This window comes from Peromyscus leucopus, chromosome 8a (genome assembly GCF_004664715.2).
Source record: "Peromyscus leucopus breed LL Stock chromosome 8a, UCI_PerLeu_2.1, whole genome shotgun sequence".
NCBI lineage: Eukaryota > Metazoa > Chordata > Mammalia > Rodentia > Cricetidae > Peromyscus > Peromyscus leucopus.
In genome coordinates this window covers 48,343,225-48,364,586 of record NC_051085.1, presented here as the reverse complement: position 1 = coordinate 48,364,586, position 21,362 = coordinate 48,343,225, and the positions used below count along the sequence as shown (strand labels likewise).

The 21,362-nt window shown below is 41.9% G+C and overlaps 1 protein-coding gene across 2 annotated transcripts in view; it reads right to left on the bottom strand.

The window, feature by feature from the left end:
- The window catches only part of Tulp4 (TUB like protein 4), a 144,739-nt gene that overhangs the window by 95,980 nt on the left and 27,397 nt on the right, over positions 1 to 21,362 (bottom strand). For both annotated transcript variants that reach the window (XM_028888626.2, XM_028888625.2), the window contains exon 2: positions 14,399 to 16,352. In XM_028888626.2, the coding sequence (XP_028744459.1) occupies positions 14,399 to 14,650 (252 nt within the window). In that variant the 5' untranslated portion in view covers positions 14,651 to 16,352. The remainder of the gene's footprint in view (positions 1 to 14,398; positions 16,353 to 21,362) is intronic.

Genomic DNA, 21,362 nt, shown 5'->3' with positions numbered 1-21,362 from the left:
TAAATACCAAAGACTAACAAGGGGGTGGGGGTTGGGCAAGACAACAGAAACAGAATGAAAAACATACTATTAATAATTACACTGAATGTAAAGTTCCTAATAACATAAACCTTGTAGCAGGCTAACTTCTGATGAGGGAGGATAACTGCTTCCAATGGCAGGAATAGACTGTGCTTTTGTGCTGATCCCTCACTGGACGGGCTTTTGCTTATCTGAAGGCCATTTCACTTACTTGGACCTTAGAGGATTACTCTGATGATCTTTCATCCCTTCCAATATTAAACAGCTAAGTGACAAATAACAGAAAATATGTACTAGTGGATGGATGTCTTGCCCCTTTCAGCTCCTTTTCTGGTTATTGTTATCACTCATTCTGTGACAGAGCCTACGTCTTCATCAGCTCTACATTTACTTACCGATGGTGTTCTTTTTCACCACCTTCTTGGTCACTCCGAGAATCAGTGTCAACCTGGACACTGATTCTTAAAGCATGTTTTATAGCATGTGGCTGTGTAGTTTCCGCTCAGATTAAAACCTTCCATTTTGGAGTGAGCTTGTTAAGAGCTGGGATGTTGCTGGGTGGTAGTGGCACACACCTTTAATCCCAGCATTCAGTTCGAAGACACAGTGAGTTCCAGGACAGCCAGGGCTTCACAAAGAAACCCTGTCTTAAAAAACAAACAAACAAACAACCCTGGGATGTTAAAGGAGAGGTGAAACAACAGTATCTCTAAGGTCAGGAGAAGTGAGACACTCAATCTTTCAGGGGAGCTTAGCAAAATCAGGAAATAAATAACTTAATGGCTTCAACAGTCCCTGAAACTGACCAGATGCACTGGACACTCCCTCTCCACTCTTCTAGATACAATTAACAATTGCTGAGGGATAAGCTGAACTGCCCAGAAAAGCCAGAAATCAGCAGAGCTGCCTAGAAGCAGCTCAGAGATGCCAAAACAAGCAAACAAACCAACCAACCAACCAACAAAAACCAACCAACAACCAACCAACAAACCAACCAACCAACCAACCAACCAACCAAGCCACTCTGCCCCTGTGGAGCTGCCGGCAGGCTGTGCAGTGTACTCTGGGTATCCGAGCTAACAATATGCTGGAGTGGACTCTGGTGATGCTGCTGGTCTGAGAGTCGTTTCTTGTCTTATAAGCAACCCCAATTAAAACACACTGCTTCTTCAGGTTGGCCTTTGGTGGATCCTGACTTTGGTCTGCTGTCAGTTCCCTATCTGAGGTGAATAGACCTTGGTTAAGAATAGTGTCCCACAACACACACCTTAAGCCAGACACTGCTTTTCCCAGAAGAGACTGTGAGTCCAGGGTCGGTCAGTCCTGGAGTGCTGTCTCAAGGCTCTGCACCCTGACAGCCCCCCAACATGGACAGCAGGCAGAGGAATACCTAGTGCAAAGCTGGGGAGCTGCCCACAGGCTTCTTACTGGTCCACAGGGACTGTGAGCTGGATGAGTCTGGAGTGATGCTGTCTGTGGTCAATCTCCTGCCACGGGAATCTGGAGATGGGGGTCACAGGGGTGGTGGTGGTACAGAGAGTTTCAGCTCATTTTTTCAAAATCAAAGAATCAATTCTGATCATTAGTCCAGCTAGTCACAACAATCTAGTCCCCCAAGGCCAGACCCCAAAGGTCTGCTTTAATGATCCAAAGGCCAAAAGGTGAACAGCAAGCCTGATGCTGATCCACAGAAAGGCACATGAAATAATTAGAATAAAATGTAAACTTTTTTGTGTTCCAAGGCCCAGTCACTTTAAAAAGGGAAGAAAAATGTGTAATGTTAATATGTTTAACTACCAAGTTTGAAATCATGTTAGTTCCTTTGGAAAATATAACCAGAAAAGGATGCAAAAATAACTGTCAAAGAAAGATTCTTTAAAAAAGAAAAAAGTGATGGAGTTTCTCCTTTCAAGTTCCATCAATACACACAATTGTGAATAAGACTCATTTCCTTCTAGGTCAAGGGGGAAGGGTGGTGGCTGGCACAGAAACCCACAAAGAACAAATCAGGGAAGGCTTCCTGTGAAGGCTACCTTCTGATGTCACCTGGAATGTGGAGGCAAGAAAGAAGTTCAAAGCCATACTTGGCTACCTAACAGTTTGAGAATAGCCTGAAATACATATTACATATTTCCAAAAAATAATAGTAGAGTGGTCCTGGAATGTCTAAGTAAAAGAATGAAAACTGGTTTTGTTTGTTTGTTTGTTTGTTTTGTTTTTTAAAAAAGAGGACTCTTCAGTAGGGTGAGGAATCCCTTTAGAGGGATTTGGAGGACAACATTTACAAAGCACACTTAAATCCACACATAGACGATTATTTGCCTCTATGAATAGCTCCCTAACACTTGCATCAGTTTTTAAAAGAACATCTAATGTGTTTAGTTCCAAATGCTGTAAGTCTTCCTCATCCCTGAGGCACACACCTCCACAGAGTTTACAGAGCAGAGTCTGAGAAGGAGAACTTCGAATGGCAGAGAAGAGCTGAAAGGCTACAAGTCAGGCACTTCTCCTGGGGAAACTCCAGACTAAAACATTAAAAACAATGTTCGTGCGGTACTTGATCAGTCTCCTGGAAATTCTCCAATTTAATCCACAAAGCAGTCAAAGTAATATCAGGACTCATTCACTTCACCCAAGCGGAAGATGGTCAGATTTAGTAGAACACCAAGCCTTCCTGAGTGGCTGAGAGTCCAACCCTGAGGGAGCATAAGCCATGCCTTCTGAATACAGCGTGTGCCTAAGGTCCTAAAGCAGCTCAGGTAAGAGGAGGTCAGAGTGTCACGGAGTCAGTGCAAGTGAAAGCGACGTTACTTGGCTCTGAACAACAAACCGTGAGGCAGGCACCTAAGTTCTTGGAGACTCTTCTGGGCACAGGCTCATACCTTTGGTGTAGCTCTGCCAGCTGATGAACATGGGGGCAGATGGTACAGCACTCTCTGTTAATCTAATGGAGCTACTGATCTGTGGGCCTGCTGGCTTACCCTGGGCATCTTTATGTAAGATCTCAGAGGTACATCACGAGCAATGCTGACACCTGGGAAAGGCAATCTTCTCAGAATGTTCTTCCCACAGAAGCCAACACTTAGATCTCAAAATGCTTGGTGGAAGACATACCTCCAACAGTGAGTAACTGACAGGCCTCTGCTTAGTCCTGCCCTTCACAACAGCAGTGTATCCTTTCCTGTATTCATTCAAGAAAGCATGTTCTTAGGAAAAAGTTCTCCTTTCTGGACAAACAAAATCTTGACTCAGGGGGACAGATTAAGCAAATTACAACTCAGAAAGTAGGTGACTGAAAGTCACCAACCCAGTACCTCTGAGAACTGCCCCGAAAGCCAAGTGTCTTCCTATTGGTTCCCTGCTCAATGGGGATTACCGAGGGATCAGCATTAGCTCCCTTGACTCTTCTTTCTTTCACACTGTGCATCTTTAAAAACAATCAAACAGAACAACCAGACAGGTCTCTCTATGTAGCCCTGGCTATCTTGGAAGTATCTACATAGATCAGGCTGGCTTCCAACTAAGAGATCCTCACAAAGGTGTGAGCTACCATACCTAGCATATTGTGCAGTCTTTAGAAAGAGGAAATGAGTGACTCAATAGTTTCAAATTCAATTGCACAGGGTAACTCTCTCCCTCCCTACCTCTAGTTAAGGGTTAACTCATCAACAGGGTTAGGGGAGGTGTCTTTACACAACCTTTAACAGCAAAAAGGTATTTGAGAGTCCATTTCTCATTCCTGCACTGTCTCCATAGTTTGAGTCAGGGAGAATGGGCAAGGTTTATAATATACAATTTCTCATTTTAAATAATAGCTCTGCAGTAAAATGGAGCTCTGACACTGAGGAGCCTTAGATTAGACTCTGCTCCAAACAGTGGACTCAAGATGATTCCATCTTAAATAAAGTGACCAAATTAATTGTCAGGATTCTCCAAAAGGAGTGACCAACCTTAGGAGCTACCTATAAATAGACTGAGAAACTAATGAGAATTTAAAATATGTATATTCACAATTCTCTCACTGATTAAAATTCTCACTACCTTAATGGTAATCTCTGTTCTTTAGTTTAGCTATGTATAGAAGAGTGTTAGGCATGTCTGAGTGTGGGCAATAGTGCTTGCCTTGCTGTACGGAAGCCACAGATAGAAGTCTCTCCAATGATTACAAAGTGTATGTTGATTTTTCTTACCTGCAGTACTCTTAAGACTACTTATAAGCTAGAAGTAAATATGCATGGATTCTTCTATAACATGCACTTAAAAAAAGGCTTTATCCCACCCACATACTAATCAAGCACAATCCTGCTTAGCTTTCAAAAACAGATGAGATCAGGTGCATCCAGGGTAGTATGGCCAAAGACTAAAACTAAAATTAAAATTTCTAACTCTGATTTGAAATCTAGCAATAAAGACTACCATATTTGACCATGTTAAAAAAAATTAATAAGCCTTTTTCACAGCAGATAATCCAAAAAGCAAAGTCAAAAATTACATAAAATATTAGAGAAATGTTTGTTATATATGCCAAAGATAAAGGACTAATGTCCCCAATATACAAAGACTAATTTTTTTAAGGCATGGTCTTATGTAGCCCAGGCTGGCCTCTTCCTCCTGAGTGCTCATTTTACAAGTGTATCACCACCGTACCTAGCTACAAAGAACTTACAAAGTTAGAAGGTTGGAGATACAGTGCTAAGTGCACAGTTAGCACGCACAAGGCTCTAGTTCAAGCCCTGGCACCAAAAGTTAATGAATTAATTACAACAAAATATGAAGACGATAAAGGGACCAAAATTCCGAAATATAAATGAATGAGGAGACGAAGCCCAGTGGCATATGCTGTAACGTTGATTACTTGGCAGCTTGAGCCAGGAGGCTTCAGACTCTGAGGTTGGCCTGAGCAACACACCAAGACCCATAATTCATAAGGAAGAAAAAAAAAATGGGCCCTGGATATTTGAAGAAAAAAAAAAAAAGCAAAACAAAAAACAAAAAAATCTCAACTTTGCTCTTAAAAGAGATGCCCATTACAGGCTAATGTCTGACATGGGGGAAAACATGGTTCTTTTTCTTTGAGTCTGAGTCACTTCTATTAATATACTTTCTAGGCCCATCCATTTTTCTTTACAGCTGAATCATTTTCCATTTTGTATATGTACCACATTCTTCTTACCCATTCATCTGCTAGTGGACCAGCCTCGAGGACTACCTACATAGAACAAGAAACTAAAAGGGTTAAGGAAAAGACTGTATTCACAATTCTCACGAATTCTAACTTCTGGATGGTTATCTCCAAATAACAACCAATGAGAGGGTAAGTGTGGGTATAACCTAAGACTCGGAGGACAGGAGAGGGTGACAGTGCAGGTGAGAAGATAAAATACAGCAAAAGGACACCTGAGTCATGAAGAAGGACAAAAATTCATGTGTGAAAATCATGGCACATACATCCCCTCCCAGAGGAAGAGGAGGGTTCTCAGGAGTGCAAATCACACACTAAAGCAACATGTTAACAATAAGAGCACTTCAGTAAGAGTGACTCTCCTTGTATTTTGTTCCAACTTCCATGTATGCTTAATTTAGGAAAACATTTCCTGCCTTTTATCCAAAGCTCTAAGACTTGCCTTTAGGGTTTCTACAGGAAGTGTGTCTGACATTACACAGTACCTTCGGTACAATCGCTACTAGCAAATGAGCAGGTGCAAGGGAGCTAACCCAAACTTAGACATACTGAATCCCAAGACTAAACACTTTTTAGAAGAGTACAAGCAACACTCACAAATTTTATACTAATTACATGTAGCAATAATATTTTGAGTATTTTAGGTTATATCTTATTAAAATTAATTCACTCGTCTATTTTAAAAAACAGCTCCTACTTAAAACTTAATATTGGTTATGTGGTTAATACTATATTCTTACTGCACAATGGTGATCCAGAATATGATATCGCTTTCTTTTTGAATTTTAAAAAGTGTCACCAGTCTTTAATCCCAAAACTTGGAAGGCAGAGGCAGATGGATCTCTGGGAGTTCCAGGCCAGCTTGGTCTACATAATGAGTTCCAGGGTAGCAAGGGCTATGTAGAGATCCTGACTCCAAAAAAAAAAAAAAAAAAGTAAAATAAAACAAATAAAAGAGAAAATGTAAGAACTCTCGCTTCCTTAAACAATCCCTTTGGTATTGGTAAAGAAAAATGAAGATTCTAACTTCAGTAGATGATTCCAATCTTGAAAACAGGTAATTCGGTATTTTAAGTATAACTAAAAGGAAAACTAAACAAGTACTCTTACTCACGTGAAGTCATTCCCAATTGATCACAATCAATCACTTTTGTTTTCTGTACCAATAAAATCATTTCCCAAAGTCCTAAATATTAACTTAGAGCATCTTACAAAGTCATTAAACATTTACTTCTCCTACCGGGAAGTCTAAAGACTTTAACAATTAGTACTTCCAATGTAATTTTCTATTTAACACTCATTCCTGAGGGTCTAAAAAACGTAAGCAAAGAAAGAAAAAGAACTGAACAGCTTATACATTGTTAGATGGTGGGTTACACAGGGAAGAAAAAGAATGCTATTGCCTTGAACAGGAGATATTCTAGGATAAAGGAAGGTCTCTAAGACAGAGACAGTTCCTTCTGCATTTTACAAGATCAAATCTAACTAGGCCAAGTGGAAAAACAACATATGTCACTGAGCATTCCCTAAAACAGCAACAATGAGGAAGAGAAACCAAATGTAGGTTGCCAGAAGGTACAATAAAAGCACCCAGCAGTGCAATCTTAGGCAAAACATATACAGGCCTGTTTGTTTTGGAAGCTCGGAATCAAGTGTGTGGGCAGACCCAACTAGAATCCCTTCCTACCCCATCCCATGCCACATCCCAGGGCAGCTTTGACTTTCAGACAAAAAGAAAAACAAAAAAAAAAAAAAAACAAGATAAAACAATAACCACCTCCTAAAATACGATGTTCATCGCCAAGTGTTCTAAGGATCCATTTCTGCAATTAGACCTAAAGGGCTCATTGAAATGTCTACTAATAATTCTATGTACACTGGAGGCCACAGGTCAGGTTCTGTTGTCTTAAGAAGCAGCTGCACAAGCTTCCTATAATACAGACTCAGGAGCGCCTTGCAGATAAGAAAGCAACATATTCTAGGTTCCCAATATCCTAGGACCCCAAACTGATGGTGGGACTAGTGGCAGCAGCCTAGTCTCTCTTGGTGGGATGCCCGACCCTACAGCTCCTCATCAGCTGTTGTGCTTCTCACCTCACATGCACAGGAATAAAAAGTTTATAAACAAAGAATGGGAGTGAACTAGAGAGCTGGGGGAAAACATCTCCAAGTACCTAAGGCTCAACCCCCTTCACAGGTCATTTACACAGCATCTTCCTCTCCCACCTCTGTATAGAGCAGTCGGCTTTTTTCTCACATTATGTTGTTTGTTGAATTAGCAAAGGGAAAGGTTTCAAGTCCTCTGCAAACCGGCTTCTTTCACTATGTTACTCTTGATGCCAATGTTTCCAGTTCCTCTTCCCCTACCATAGGATACCAGTGCATCTGAGAACACGTTTGGGAAGAGAGGGGGAGAGAGTCTTAGGGCTCTATGGCTGGGAGGAAACACCACGACCAAAACCAAGTTGGGGAGAAAAGGCTTCCTTTGGCTTGCACTTACATACTGTTATTCATTACTGAAGGAAATAGAGACGAGAACTCTAGCAGGGCAGGGTCCTGAAAGCAGGACCTGATGCAGAGAGGCCATGGAGGGTGATGCTTACTGGCTTGCTTCCCCCGGCTTGCTCAGCCTGTTTTCATATATCCAGGACCACCAGTCCAGGGATGGCACCATTCACAGTGGGCTGGGCCCGCCCCTACTCATTGAGAAAATGCCTTACAGCTGGATCTCAAGGAGGCATTTCTTCAACTGAGGCTCCTTCCTCTCTGATGACTCTAGCTTGTGTCAAGTTAATAAAAAAAAACCAGTCAGTACAGGAAGAGAGAGGAGAAAAGAGAGAAGGGGAGGGGAGGGGGGAAGGAAGGCAGGAAGAAGAGTAAATGTGATATAATCCCTGCACTGGGGAAGTGCAAGAATAGGACCCCTGGGGTTTGCTGGCCAGCCAGCCTAACCTAGTATATGAGACCCTGTCTCAAAAACCAAGGTAGACAGCTCCCTAAGAATGACACCTGGGGTGTGCTTGAGTGGCGCGCGCGCGCGCACGCACGCACACACACACACACACACACACACACACACACACACACACACACAGAATTAAAACAGTTTAGTAATACCAAATCTTAAAATTCACTATTTTCAGGCTCTTACAGAAATACTGGAAGTAAAAGGCACTGGGATTCAAAAGGAGTAAGAAGCAAAGGGAATACCCGAGATGATGATCCCAAAGGGGATTCTGGAATCAGATGGGAAGCAAGCCCCTGAGCAGCTCTAATGGAGATGCAGTGGCACAGACGATTCCCAGGGCAGCGCTCTGGGGACAGAGTTAGACCAAGTGAACCACAGACTGGATGGAATCGGAGTGGAGATAAAAGCACTGAAGAGAACACTAATCTCTGTACTCACATTTGATTTCTGAACATCTTTCCTCTGAAAGGATCTTCCAGTGGTGGCTGCGGTACACGAAAGTGCTGCCTTCTGCCCTCCCACAGACAACTGCCACCACCGCTTTCTGTCATCACTATGTCTGGCCCCACTTGACCACCCAGCCTTGCCTTCCCCAACCTCCACACTGAACTGCTGGGCATCCAAGGGACTTGTTACAGCCATTCACAACCATTCACTGTCTCTCTGCTCACCAGAGCGCCTCTTCGCGTCACCTTTTGGAAACAGTGTCACATGGGAGCAATACAGAAGTAAATTCAAATCCTAAGTCTGTTGTCATCGAGCCCTGTAGCCTAGAGGAAGATCTCATCTCTGAGCTGCAAGTCCTTCGACAGTATAGCAAGGTTAATACCAAGTTGCAGAGAGCTGTTCAGAGCTAAAAATAATGAACAAAGAGCACATGAAGAGTTATGGAGCATTATGTGACAAGTGTCATCAGCAACAGCAACACTACGGCCACCTGAATGGTAGCCATTGTGATGCCCAAGTCATCCAGGCTGGAACAGTTCTTATTTCATCACTGTACAGCTGAAGGCCAGCAGGGTCCGGCTCAGTATGGTCCTTTAAATGGTGAAGCAATCAAGTGAGCTCCTCAGGGATAGCTCTCTCTCTGACATGCCCAGAGAGCTTCTCTGATGACATGGGTCCACAGCACATCATCCTCCAACCTTCTACAGTACTCAGCAGTGATTAGCTCAGTACAACAGCTACCACACACTTCTTCAGGAATGGCCTTATAAAAGAGGGCAGTGAAATTAACTGTGGTGATTTTTAAAATATATTAGCATACACATGCATGGAGGAGCATGTGTCACAGTGTGTGCAGAGGTCAAAAGACAATTTTTGGGAGTCAGTGCCCTCCTGACATTGTGGGTCCCAGGGATGCACAGTTCATCAGTTGTACAATAAGTGCTTTTGCACTCTGAATCAATGAGAACAGCAAGTGGAAAGAACCACAAATAACTACCATTGTACTACCTACTGCTAACTACAAATAGACTAATCTATGAGACTCTGTGCATGAAATAAAAGCTTTGTGGGCATTGCTGGCTTTAATACAGAATGAATTTCACAGTAGAATTAGTGTATATATTACTAAATGTCAAATTCTGCAAAATGTTTCTAAATTGAAAGTTTTCAATGCCATAATAAAACCTATTAGTTTGTATGTTAACCATTTTTTCAAGTGTTTTCAGCTCTTACGAATTTAAGAAAGTTAGCCAACCTTGTGCTCTAAGGTGTAGACCCAGAGTCTGGCTCTGAGTCTGCACCCCAGAGCATGACAGAGCCATAAAACTGAATTGAAAAGATCCTCTCATAAGCCAGACATTCCTGTTTTGTCTAGAATTGTGATGCATGCCATGCAGTGACTTTAAAAGAAGGGGGAAAGTACTTTAAGATGATTTTTATAATATTTTAATAACTCTTGGGGAAACTAAGTATATATCGTTAAGTATAATCTCCAGAAAAGCTAAGTGATAGCGTTTAGGGAAAAGAGCTGTAAAGAGGCTTGTACTAGGTGTAATGGTGGAAAGATGGGGAAATAGTGTTTATGATACAATTTGGAAGCCAGCTACAGAGGGAAATCTTGCTATAACAACTGGGTTTGGGACTAGAAATCCTCAGGGAGATCAGAGAAGCTTAACTGCTGACTTTATCTACTGAAATGGAGAGTACCAAGGGTCCTGGTTTACTGGTAGAGGCGCCAGTAGGAAAGGCGTTCTACTGTGGTGACTAGGACTTGAGACTACCAATGTCCAATGTAAATCTCATATATCAAATTGGACGATGTAATCTGGAACCACGGGGAGAAGACAGGAGACAAAGAGATAATCTTTAAAGAGCTGCACCCTCGCTAACATTTAAAGATGGGGTGGACAGAGCCACAAAGTAAGGTAGAAAGTCAAGGCCAGGAAAGTAAAGTAGGAGAGCCTGGTTTTCTGGAAAGAGAGAACTCTACTGATGCCATAGGCACCTCCAGTGCAGAAAGGAGACCTATGGGTTTAACACTGTAAGGTCACTGGGAAGGACAATGCTTCCTTGGAGTGATAGGGAAAGAAGCCATAATGGACTGGAATAAAGAGTTAAAGAACAGGCCGGGTGGCAATGGCACACGCCTTTAATCCCAGCACTTGGGAGGCAGAGCCAGAAGGATCTCTGTGAGTCGAGGCCAGCCTGGGCTACAGAGTGAGAGATCCAGGAAAGGCACAAAACTACACAGAGAAACCCTGTCTCAAAAAAACAAAACAACAACAACAACAAAAAGAGTTAGAGGAGACTGTGAAGGACTAAGCAGCATTTTCTCCTAAGTCTGTCAAACCCGCTGAGCAGACAAGTGTAGAAAAGCACTGTCAGTACACCACAGGAGTCTGTGCAATGTACAGAAGAAGGGGGCACATCAGAGAAGGCATCTCACAGGGGGTAAGCGAACTTCAGCAGCCGTGAGACCACACTGCAGTGAAGTGGAGCACATATGGCTGGCTGCTAGGAGCACTCGTAATTAAACATCTATATGTCTGCAGCTGAACTGATGGAATGGGAATAAAGAGCCTCACTCATATGAATGATATGATGATAATAAAGAGCCTCACTCACATGAATGATAGGATGATGATAATAAAGAGCCTCACTCATATGAATGATATGATGATAATAAAGAGCCTCACTCATATGAATGATATGATGATAATAAAGGGCCTCACTCATATGAATGATATGATGATAATAAAGAGCCTCACTCATAGAATGGGCAGGTCTTGCCATTCTATTAACAAAAATTCCCATTTCAAAGCCCTTAGACTTCAAAACTGTGGGAGAGGACTACAGATTTGCATTTAATACAAGTTTTGAGAAAATGGGACTAAGATGAAGAGCCTCAAAGGACTATGAATTAAATCCCAGCTCTCTTCCATACACATTCCATGAAATTAGACAAACTGTCCAGTATCTGTGCTGCTGTGACTCTTCTGGGAACCATGGAAACAGTCACAAGGTTGGAAGCTCTAGTGTCAAGGCAGTGGTTGTCACTGGCAGTGGGATAACTATCTCAATGTGTTGGGACTTCCCTGGATTCAGCATGGCTAGTACCACACTGTGAAACTAGCACAGTTGGTCACTCAACTCTGCAGGCAGTCATAAATGGGACACATTCTAATGTGAAAAAAATAGAAGTTAATGAAGAATAAAAATGTACAGTGAGGGAAAAATGACTCAAAATAGTTCAACAATGAAACAGCTCACTGTCTATGAAGTACAGACACCTATGTGGTAGGCAGACTTCTAAACTCACCCAGCTTAACTGGTATAACCTGTAGCACCCTTCCAAGAATAGAGATGGGGACAGCCAACTCAGGGGCCTTCTCCAGGGACAGAGTCAGAAAGATTACACAGAGGGCAGAGGCTGAAACGAGTTCGCTGAATGGTCCCTTAGGTCCTACAAGCCAACAACCTGACTGAGCATACTGTGTTACCCAGACCAGAGATCTGGAGCAGAGGCTACACTGTATGACGATTTCAAAACTACAGCACTGTGAGACCTAAAATACACACTGCTTTAGCAAACATATTCATGTTGGTTTATTACATATCTTTTAAGACAGTACTCAGGTTATGTATATGTAAGACATGTGTTTTTTATACTCACCATAAGTCTGAAAGTATCTATAAAATATAGTTCCTCAAGTATAAAATTCTCCAAGAATTAATAAAAACATTATGTATATGCATATATATATATATATATATATATATATATATATATATATACACACACACACACCCTGAATTTGTACTTTTAGTAAGAAAAGTTCAAACTCATAAGAAAGTTTTTAGTAAATTAAACTCACACTGAGAAGTAGACTCTCAACCTGGCTTTACACTGAAATTTCAAATTTCGATGGTAGAGTGTAAAATGGTATAACCAACTGGAAAACTATTTGGCAATTTCCACTCTTAAGTACATGCCAACACTATGACTCAGAAATTCCACTCTCTGAGTGCATAGCTCTACCAAAAGATATACAACACCGTGCATGAATGTTCACAGCAGTTATGATTATAACAGCCCCAAACTGGAAGAAATCCAAATGCTCATCAACAGAATGGGCAAATCGTGTCTCTTACGTCAAAGGGAAACTAACACCAGTTACAAAGGACAGTCTAACGATGTACACAACAGAGATGAATCTTGGATGCTACACTAAGTCTTCAGTGTCACCCTTCAGTGAGGGTGTGTCTTACTGAAGCACAGAAGCACCTCCATAAAAGACCTGATGGACACGAAATCAAGAACACCTATGAAACAAAGAGTAAGCTCACAGACATGTAGTGAACACCCTAGAGCCTTGATTTGGGACTTTTCATAACTATGAACAATAAACTTCTATTGTTTATAAACTGCCTAGTATGAGATATTTTATTACAGTAGCAAAAATGGTCTAAGATGAATATCAAGTCAGAGAAGGAACAGCAGCGGGTCTGTATACCAGGTACTGGAATACTCCATCTTTAAGCTGATGGGAGTTTACAGGTGAGACTATGGATTATATTGCTACAGTATGACTGCTGTGCTCCTCTCTAAATCCCTAAGTTGAAACAGAACCTAAAGGGGAGGCCTTTATAAAGGGATTCAGTTATGACAGCAGAGCCCTCATGAATGGGATTAGTATTCTCAGGAGATTCCAGAGGACCTCTCAACCTGTTCCAACAAGAAATACTCGTCAGTGTGCAAGTCAAAGGAGCATGCCCATCATCCCCACGAAACCCTGCCAGCTGGCAACCCCGATTTCAGACCAACCTCCAGAACTGTGGGAAGGGAGTCTGCACTGTTCATAAACTACCAAATCTGTGGTGTTTAGTTATAGCAGTCTGAATGGATTGAGACACATATCTCAAAAATATACTTGCTTTTGCATAACCATCTAATGACATTTTAAGATACCTGAAATCTAATGACATTTTAAGATACCTGAAATCGTCACAGATTCCTCATAAGAAACACTCAAATAAGCTACTGAACAATGAAGCATATTATCATGGTGTTATACAAATAAACACTTAGCAAGAACTATCAATCATGGTCTTCTTTTAATACAGTTGTTAGCACTTAATCACTCATCAACAAATAGAATAAACTTCACATATAAAGCCACTTTTGGGTTTTAGAAGGACAGAAGAATCTATGTATAAATATAGAAAACACAAACATCAGTACAATAGAGTCTATACAGTGTAAAAAAATGAGTCTTATCAAATTAATGAGTTCTTTTACCTCCAAATACAAGAAACCCAGGCTAGTCTTAAGCCATCAGCACAGAAACAGAAACTGGCTGCTGAGGTGGAGACAGCACCACTGGGACTTTCACACTGAGCCTTGGGACAGACTACCCCCTTTCTCTGCCATGGAACCCAGGAGCCTAAGAAGCTGGTTAGGGTCATCTAGTGCGATTCTTCCACCCTAATTCAGAATCCCATAGTGGGTATCCCCCAAATAGCTGTGCTTTCAGAGGGCAGCAGCAACTCTCAGGAAGGGAGGAAAGGAGGGGACAGTGACTTACTTGTGGAAGGACAGGACACTGTGAGCAAAGCCCATCTTAGGATCTCTCTTGGTGGCATACAGGAGACAGAATTCACAGTATCAAGTCTCACTACCACCAAGTCTAAGAAACTGAAATAAAGCTCGGGGCCAGGAAGGAGGCTGAAAAAGACCACTCTAAGTGACCACAGACAAATGAAACAAAGTCACAGCTCACCTCACTGTTGTGGCCTCGCAGGTTGAAGTTTATCCTCTGTGGAGTACTCCTATCTCTGCGACAGTGGCTAGAGGTGAAAGTCACCCCCACCACACCGCGCCCATTGCCTGTGGCCAACCATCCTTCTTCATAGTATCGTCTTCTACACACAGGCTTCTCCTTCTCACTCTTGGGGACACGCCCTTTCCAGGACAGGCAGAGGATGTTGGAGTCACTGCAAAGCACAGGCCCATGTTCCACCGCTGCATACATACTTTTTACAATGAATTATTTCACTTAAAAAGTACTGAGAATTTCAAACCAAGTTCTTTCATTGGCTTATTTTTGTGGCTGAACTCGGTTGGTTTGGTGTTTTCTCCTTTAGTTACAACTGACCTAGAGTCTAATTAGGTCAGTATTTTATAAAGATCCACCAAATGCATAGTGAAAAAAAATTCCTTTATAAAAGATATCATCAGTCTGCTAAGAAAGGCAATGCCTAAAAACACATGGGGTCCGTTTTCATTTTCAGGTTCTTAGGGGAAAAACATGCCAATCCTTTGGAGAAAGAGCTGTTAGTAAGTGGTGATGGAGAACCAGTTCTCTTCGCCTTTGCTCAGTTTGGTTATTCTCAGCCTGAGAGTCCAGTTTTGTGTAATGTGATTCCAGAGATAAAGGGTTGCGAATACATAGATTTCAAGTAACTTAAGGCAGTAAGAATCCCTCTAAATGGAATTTTCTATTCAAAAGTTCAAATGCAGACAATACAAGATCATCTTCCTTCTGAAGCCACCCTCTGGCACATTTTCTGAATTTCTAGACAAATTTCTGCTGTATAGCTGAAAAGCTTGCCTAAGAGAAAAGGCACACTAGCGTGCAAACTCAGACCGGAGCTCGTGTGCAGACAGCGGCCCAAAGTTTAGGGAGCAAAACACTTTTTCCCACTGTTCACAATCAGAAGCTTTCTGTCTCCAAGACTGGCCCTGTGTCCCTAGGAACACGGGGCTCCCTAGAATGACTCCTCCGTTGGTTGGAGCACCCCTCAGTGCCATAGGGACAGGAGCAAAGCCCCTCTCCTCAGCAGAGGTGGAGGCTAGAGCTTCAGACTGGACCAAGTGCTTTCCTTGTCCTTGCTGACTGAGAGGCTGCAGGAGTTTGCTTCTCCTTAAACTCGTCTCTCGGCTCTTCTGCTCCTAAAGATCAGGTATTATTCTATCTTTATGAAAAAAAAAGCAGTCTTAGAATTAAGTCCATTAAATAATCTTCCTCTCATATGCAAGTCTTGAAGCCATTCACCCAAGTGTGTATCAGAGTCCCCCAAGCTGTAGCATCTCTTGAGAGTAGCTCTGCACTCTGCTGAATGGCACCTTCCTGTTCACATTCAAGCCTGTTCACACACCTTTAGACCAAGAAAGGTTTTTCCTTGATATTTATTTTGTAACTGACAGTTCCAATTAGTATTTTAAAATACCTTATATATGCAGAAAAGAAAAAAGATAAACAATAAATAAAAAATTGTCCAACAGTTAGCTAAAGATGCAAAGGAACCTGTTCCTTTTCAGGTCTGCCCGTCACTTGAACCACAACCACAGTAAAAGTTATTGAGTTTCAGTCCAGTGTTCAAGGCTGCTCCTTCTCTACGCTGGAGAGGTATTCTTGAGGCTTACTCTCTGTGATGCCTGCCTCTGCAAACTTGCTTTACCCACGAACACCATCAGGAAAATTCGTCATTGGTGATGGACAGTTCTCCACGGACTCCAGACCCCAGCAGTATAGAGCTGTCCCATCTGATGCTTGGATTTCTTTTCCTATGTGTAGAATGAGCCTGTCCTCTTCTGAAGGGGAGTGTGTGGAGAAAGGTTTGACATACAAAGACACACTCTTCAGCTGGCACTTGATGTGTTTGTTTTCCCAGGTAATTCAGGAACCAGTAGATTATTCATGACTTGAATGAAGGTCTTGGACTCTTACAAATCTGTAAAACAATGACAAAAAAATAGGATATATGTATATTTTTCAAAATAGTAAATAAAAGGTCTAACAAATAAGTGCTGTAGCTGAAATTAAAGAATAGTTTTTACATTTACAACTATTGGATGAAACCACTGATTGCAGTGACTGGTAAAATCGAAGCAGTGGATGGATATGAAGAAAACATACAGCAGGAGGAGTCATCTGCCATATACTGTCAGACTGCACCTGTCAACGGCACCGCACTGCCCCTTCTAGAACTCTAGGCCCTCAGTGTGGTTCTTTCCCCTAACTGATGACTTGGTTTAAACAAGTTTTCTCAAAAATAAACTCAAAAGACCTAGGAAAGTTAGTGAAATGAATTTGTAGGTTTTTTGTTTTTTTCTATCATTAAAGGATATTCCTTAATAACCCGAAACAACAAAGACCTTTACAAAGCCCTGTATCTGATGGCCAGCTATCACTGAGCAAAGCACAGCTGTCCACTCAGTCTTCAAATTTTCTACTAGCTACAAACTCCTAGAGCAGTGGTTCTCAACAGTCCTAACGCTGCAAACCCTTTATAAAGTTCCTCATGTTGTGATGACCCCCAACCATAAAATTATTTTCGTTGTTACTTTATAACTATAATTTTGCTATGGTTATAAATTGTAAATACCTGATATGCAGATGGCATTAGGTGACCCTTGTGAAAGGCCACTGGAAACCCCAGAGGGGTCGTGGCCCACAGGTGAAGAGCCACAGCACTAGATCCTCTTTGGCTGTCTTCCCTGTGTTTTTTGACATTTGCATCAATTTGCCAAAGCAACAGTGATTGAACTGTCCATTCTATCAGGACTCAGCAGAGAAGTATCGACTGCACTAGCAGGCTATGGAATATTTTAAAGCCAGAGTATCTTCACAATAGACTTAAACCTGCATTTAAAAAAATAATTTTTGAGACTGAGTCTTGCTAGTTCCTTGAACTTGGGATCCCCCTGCTTTAGCTTCCCAAATAAGATTACGAGCATATGCCACCAGACCTGGCAGCAATTTGATTAAGTACTGACCTTTACCTAGAGCAGCAAAAATCATTAATTTAACAAAATGCTGACCTTTTAAGTTTGTGGCTTTTTAATATTTCACATTCTAGATTATCAAATAAGCATCAAAGCACCTCTACTGATGGTCAGAGTATACGGGAATCCCAATGGGGAGTATTCATATGCAGCTTAAGTGGCAAACTGAACTCACTATTCTTCTTCCCCAAACACCCTATCTACTGAAAAGAATAAATGACAAACTGCTTGTCTACTGGGCAGATGTTTTCTTGAACATGAATAAAGGGAGACTGTCACTTGGGCAGTATTTATTGCCAATAACAAAAGCTGAGCTTTTACCGGGTGATGGTGGCGCACGCCTTTAATCCCAGCACTCGGGAGGCAGAGCCAGGTGGATCTCTGTGAGTTCGAGGCCAGCCTGGACTACCAAGTGAGTCCCAGGAAAGGCGCAAAGCTACACAGAGAAACCGTGTCTCGAAAAACCAAAACAAACAAACAAACAAACAAACAAACAAAAAAGCTGAGCTTTCAAATTACAATCAGAATTTTAAGAACATAAGCATCTAGTATTCTAGATTCAATAGCTCCCTAAAGCTCAAAGACCTTTCCCATGCAGCTGAAGGTGATACTACTAAATAAATGAATGAATTTTGTATTGTATATCTCTTTGTACTTCTATGGCTTGGATATATGATTTGTCCCCAAGAGGTTAAGGTGCTGGAAGCTTGGTTTCCCAGTGTGTCATACTTAGAGATGGTAAAACCATTAGAAGGGAGTCCAGGTGCCAGTTACTGGAATTACCTGAGGAGTAATGCTGGCCTCACACACTGGGTTGGATCTCACATTAATAAGTTGGTTCTTACAGAGCAGGTGTTGTAGAAGAGTGTGGCCCCTTGCTTTCTCTTGTCGTGTGATCTCTCACACACATGTCTGTGACAAGATGCAATCTGCCGTTATGACACAGCTAGAAGGCACTCACCAAAGACCAACAAGACGGGCCTGCTCTAGGTGGTGCTGGTGCACACCTTTAACCCCAACACTGGGGAGGCAGAGGCAGGTGGAGCTCTGTGAGTTTGAGGCCAGCCTGGTCTACAGAATAAGTTTCAGGACAGCCTGGGCTACATAGAGAAATCTTGATTTAAAAAAAAAAAAAAGATGGGCTAGCTTAATCTCTGATACTCAGTATCCAAAACTAAGAGCTTTTCACTCTAAAAACTGCTCAGCTTTGGTTTTTCAGTTAAACACAAAATGGACTAAGGCACATTAGTACTCAGAAGATGCATGTCCTTAGTGAAGGACTAATTTCCAGATGACCACTAAGGATAAGAAAACCGCATCTGAGCAAAAGATCTGGGAGGGAGTGTTTGGGGAGGACAAAGTCTTATCTTACTATGCAGCCCTAGCTAGCCAGAAAAGCCTTGAACTTAACTTATTTCCAGCCTCTGAAGAGCTCAGATTTCGGGGGGGGGGATTTGGGCGTGGGGGGGGGAGTTCACTGATGTATTTCAAAATTTATATACCAATTAGCTTTTAAGAAATTTTAAGTTGAGCTGGGAAGTGGTGGTGCACAACTTTGATCACAGCACTTGGGAGGCAGAGGCAGGCAGATCTCTGTGAGTTGGAGGTCAGCTGGGTCTACATAACAAGTTCCAGGACAGCCAAGACTACACAGAGAGTCTCTGTTTCAAAAAACCAACCAACCAACCAAGAACAAAAAGACTTGCTTTCTTCGAATGTATTCATATTACACTGGTTTTCTTACCAATTAAGATCATTGTTACACTAACTGCCTGATGAAAATCTATACCAACACCAACTCTCAACAACAAACTTACAGGTTAGTAAGTATATGGAAACAAAAGTAGAATGTGTAAGAAATATGCAATGCAATTTTCTTGATTAACAAATTGTGGATGGTGACTCCCCAGTTACTTAGAAAGTTAATCACACACCCCAACCATCTGTCTAGCCATTCAGCGAATGCCTCACAGTTAGCCTATTATAAAGAAGCATGATCTCACGTCATAGTAGTTTTCTAAAATAACAGCTAGCTGTCTGATTTAGGGACTAATTTCTGGGGACAGAGATTCAAGTGCTAAATTTCAAGTCAGGCAAGGGCCAAGTGCCCACAGAGGTCTGTTGCTTTGAGAGCTCCTTGGAAGAGAACAAGTCTGCTATACAGCAGTAAGAAGAACCTACACACCAGCTAAGTGTCCTCACACTAAGTCCACTCCCAGTCAATTCTTGAGAATACTCTGGAGAGTACTCAGCACTTACTAAACTCTCAGCTAGGTCTGTTACTGTGAATAATGCCCAGGTAGTAAAAGCAGTAACTGCCATGAACAAGGATAGGATTAGAGGCTCAGAGGCTTATAAAGTAAGTCCACCTGGTCTGATAAGTAGGCAGTATCCATGAGCACTTGAGTCACAGCTTCCAAAAAGTACAGATCAGAGACATTAACTGAAGAGTCACTTGACATAAAGTTGAGCTAGCCACCAAAAACAGCTCAGCAAGGGAGAAGATGAGGATGGAGAAACAGATCTGTTGGAACACAGTCCAGGAATGGAGTTGCAGGAGAATTCTGAGTGCTTCTGAGTATACTCCCAGAAAACAAGTCTTGTGACCTTAGTTTCTTCAAAACACAGAATTGTTCTAGGAATGTATTTTCACGCTCCTACCAGGTATAGCAAGTAGAAGTGAGTTTACCTCAGATTACTCATTATTGCTTGCTGATGTTATTCAATTAAATGTTTAAACTCTTTATATGCCTCTATGGAAAACCATGCTTTTGCCAAGTGCAGCTTGTCCTTGTGATTGTATGCAGCTTCAACTCCTAAGAACTTTACTCTGTGACCTTTCCTAATGCTCAGAGTATAAACTGTCTGAGGCTCTGAATAAAGCTGACTCTTGCATGAGACTGTAGTCTGCCTCATTAACTGGCTCCATCCTCCCAGGCCCCAGGACCTCTGGAGCAGTGACATGGATCCAGGGTTAACTCTAACATCCCATATCAGGTCAAGGTGGAAGATGCAGCTAAGAAGTCGAACAAAAGTTAAGAGAGTCCAGAGTGAAGAATGAAATAAGAACAACCACAGCACACTCAAGGAGGAACTGCTTCCTGAGCAACCACAAGCCCAGGCTGGGCCATCACTGGGAATGCACAGGTCAATGAAGTCTAGGCCCTGAGCCAAGCACCACCAGCACAGTGGGAGAAAACAGGCAAAACAAACATCTGTGCAAAGAGATCAATGCTGCAAACAACAGTCAACAAATACTTCAGGCAAAGTTGAGGAAAGTCTTCATGCAACTATGTCCCCTAATGCAACCGATGCAGCCGATGCAGCAGGACCTAAAGGAGATGTTGCAAGAGCTGGGCCAAAACAAGGAAAGTTTACTGGCCAAACTCCAGTGACAAGAAAACCCTAATTAGTGAGAAAAAGTTAAACTACTGTTAAGACTAAAGGTGGGGCTGGAGAGATGGTCAGTGGTTAAGAGCACTGGCTGCTCTTGCAGAGGGCCCAGGTTCAATTCTCAGTACCCCCAAGACAGCTCACAAAAGTATGCAACTTAAGCCAAAGTGTGTGTACTACAAGTGTGCCTGTGCAGGCATATATGGATACATACATATGGATAAACACTCACACATTTAAAAAATGGTGGTTCAGATTAGAGAGAATTTCAAGGAAAGAAAAAAAATCAAATTATATTGCTTAGGTTAGGAAAAACTCAATACTATGGATTAGAATTAACATATTTAATAGAAACAATGCTTTATGCCTGACCCTATCTTAACTCCATAATAATTACCTTTTCTCAAAAGACCATTGTAATATTTATTCTACACCTAGATCTATAAGCAATAGAATGGGCTTCCAGAGCACAGGAACTAAGAAAAGACCTCCATACAAACAGGCACTCCTGGAGAGGCCATGATGACAGACAGACAGACAGACAGCAGAGCAGACAGTGACTG